Source organism: Bidens hawaiensis, unplaced genomic scaffold, assembly GCF_021521415.1.
Source record: "Bidens hawaiensis isolate Kalapana, Puna unplaced genomic scaffold, B.hawaiensis_p1.1 tig00057885_1, whole genome shotgun sequence".
Lineage (NCBI taxonomy): Eukaryota > Viridiplantae > Streptophyta > Magnoliopsida > Asterales > Asteraceae > Bidens > Bidens hawaiensis.
In genome coordinates this window covers 67,743-70,248 of record NW_027506402.1, presented here as the reverse complement: position 1 = coordinate 70,248, position 2,506 = coordinate 67,743, and the positions used below count along the sequence as shown (strand labels likewise).

The following is a 2,506-nucleotide window of genomic DNA, read 5'->3' as shown; positions in this document are numbered from 1 at the left end:
TTTATAACAACAACAACAATAATACAAATTTCGTACTAAATAGAAAAGACTTTATGTAAAGCATGCATGACATTCAAATAAAAGTACATAAACGACATAATAGAGTTTCCAAAAAATGAAAAAGTAAATTAGACCGGAAAAAACATAAAGTCAAACATTGTAACAAATGCATGATAGAAGCGCCCGAGACTAAAATCAGGGAGAAACTATAGTCTCGCTATAGATTGCACCATGATTGAATTCGCTACAAAAGGAAGGAAATAACCGAGCTCATCGAACCTCAAATCAACTTCAAGAAATTTTCCCCACTCCGTCATCACAAGACACAAGCCACTTAAATTGTAATACGTGATAGAGGTAATCAGTGGAAATCTCATAGACCCTTTAAGACTATAAGATAATAACTTTATCCATACATCGTCATGTAACTTCCACAAACTTACAGTCCCGAACTCTTTAGATCCAGGACTAACAAGCATATGGAGCTCGGATTTTATATCGGCTAAAACAACCAAATTTCCATAACCATAGACATCCGGAAAGCGTAATTTTGAAAATTCCGTCATGTTTACATCAAACCGAAGTATCATTTTTTGACCCAAATGCCAGTATTGGGCAACCGTGAAGTATAAACCATCACCACATAAAGTTCCCGGAGACCAATTGAAGGTTTCATGATGGTACGCATGCTTTTTTAGGAAGCACACGGTCCTCCATGAGCTTAATCGCATTGAATAGACATAAACGGCCAAAGTACCCCGTCTACGTTTTATGTGTGCATTGCTGTAATCAGATGAAGAGTCAACACAAAAGCCGATTGCATCATTGTTATATTTATAGAATCCTTGTGAATTGGAGTTAGACAATTTTTTGAAGACGGTTGTTAATGGATTCCAAACAAACATCTCCCATGTGGTTATTAGGCAAACACATACCATGCCGTCTAAAGTAGCTAAGAATAAAAAATTTTCCGGACGAGCATTAAACGGGATGCTAATGTTGGTAGGCAATAAATAGTTCGCGACTTTATAATTCAACGAACGAGCCTTGCACGATAGTGGACCTGCCTCGAGGAGTTTCTGATCACCCGATGCTCTCATGTAATCACAGTGAGCCTTTAGAAGAATCGGCGTTGATGTGAAATCTAACCATTCCTTACAGACGGTCTTGCATTGGGCTACAACATTTGGAGGGAGTTTTGAAATAATCTCCAACATTAATACCATAACCGGAAGGGAAGATATCATTTTTATCTAAATAATGTAGTTTGAAAAAAGACAAATCATGTTTAGTTTAACATGTCAAATGTATTAAATATAAAAATAACAAAAATATATTTAGTAAATACAAAAACCAAAAAAGAGTTTTCTTGTGTATATAAATAATATAAATTTGGTTGTATCTGACTATATAAATGAAATTGAATTTCTTATTTACGAGTTCATATAAGCGAATACTACAAATTTAATACATGAACGTAATTGAAACACAATTAGTTATAATATGTGTAAATAAATTAATTATACCATAATCATATGTATATTTTACAATTTTAGATTAGGAGGCGCCAACTAAATGACATAATATTATTCAAAGTAATTAGACTAACTTTGTACTTCTAACCGATGAAAGAACGAAAAACTTTTAGTTGAAGGGTTAATATATCTATACCACATACCATATTGTTATAAAACAACAAAGTAACAAAAAAAATCATACAAGGTGAAACTAAACAAAAATAAAAATGCTACAAACATACAAGAGTTATTTATAAATAAAGATGGAGATATGGATGACAATTAAACCTGAACCCGACAACAAAATCTGAAACACTTGGGACTTGGGACTGGGTTGGGATAGGCTTTAAGATTATTTTCATCGACAATCCAACTCAACTAACATTTTTAATAAATATATATTACATTATCTTTAGCTTTCATTATATTAGAAAATAATATAAATTAAACATATATATATATATATATAATACACTATAGAAGAGAAACCATAATATGAATTGGTAAGAACCCGAAAGAACTCAGAAGACATCATAAATAAGTGATATGGAAATATGATTTATTTATGAGAAAAAAAACCTAATAATAGGATTTAAAAAAATAATAATAATGAGAAAAAACTAAACTTTCATATTTAAAAAAATATAAAAAATAATTATGGAATAAGATTAAATAATAATAATAATAATAATAATAATAATAATGAGAAAAAAATAATGAACTTTCTATTTAAAAAATAAAAAAATAATAATGGGATAAGATTAGTTTTTCTATATTCATATGTTTTTTTTTAAAAAGAGAAACAATATTATGAAACATTAGAAATTTTAATTTGGCAATATAAATGAGAAAATGGGTTTAGATGTGTTAGACTACAACCGGCTTATCGTCACTTCAAACAGGTTGCTCCCATTATTTGAGTTTTCAGTTTTTTAATTGTTTTAATGCAATACACTCAACCGACTAAACAAACACATCCCAACATGAAT

At 30.1% G+C, this 2,506-nt stretch overlaps 1 protein-coding gene across 1 annotated transcript; it reads right to left on the bottom strand.

Moving 5' to 3' along the window:
• Positions 1–206: 206 nt before the first annotated feature.
• Positions 207–1,247, bottom strand: LOC143617770 (F-box/kelch-repeat protein At3g06240-like). The gene has a single exon (XM_077090231.1). It carries the CDS (start codon positions 1,245–1,247, stop codon positions 207–209), a length of 1,041 nt encoding a protein of 346 aa, XP_076946346.1.
• Between the last annotated feature and the right edge of the window lie 1,259 nt (positions 1,248–2,506).

Bases quoted from the DNA above. Each gene is read 5' to 3' on its own strand.
- LOC143617770 (XM_077090231.1), bottom strand. From the start codon at position 1,247: ATGATATCTTCCCTTCCGGTTATGGTATTAATGTTGGAGATTATTTCA.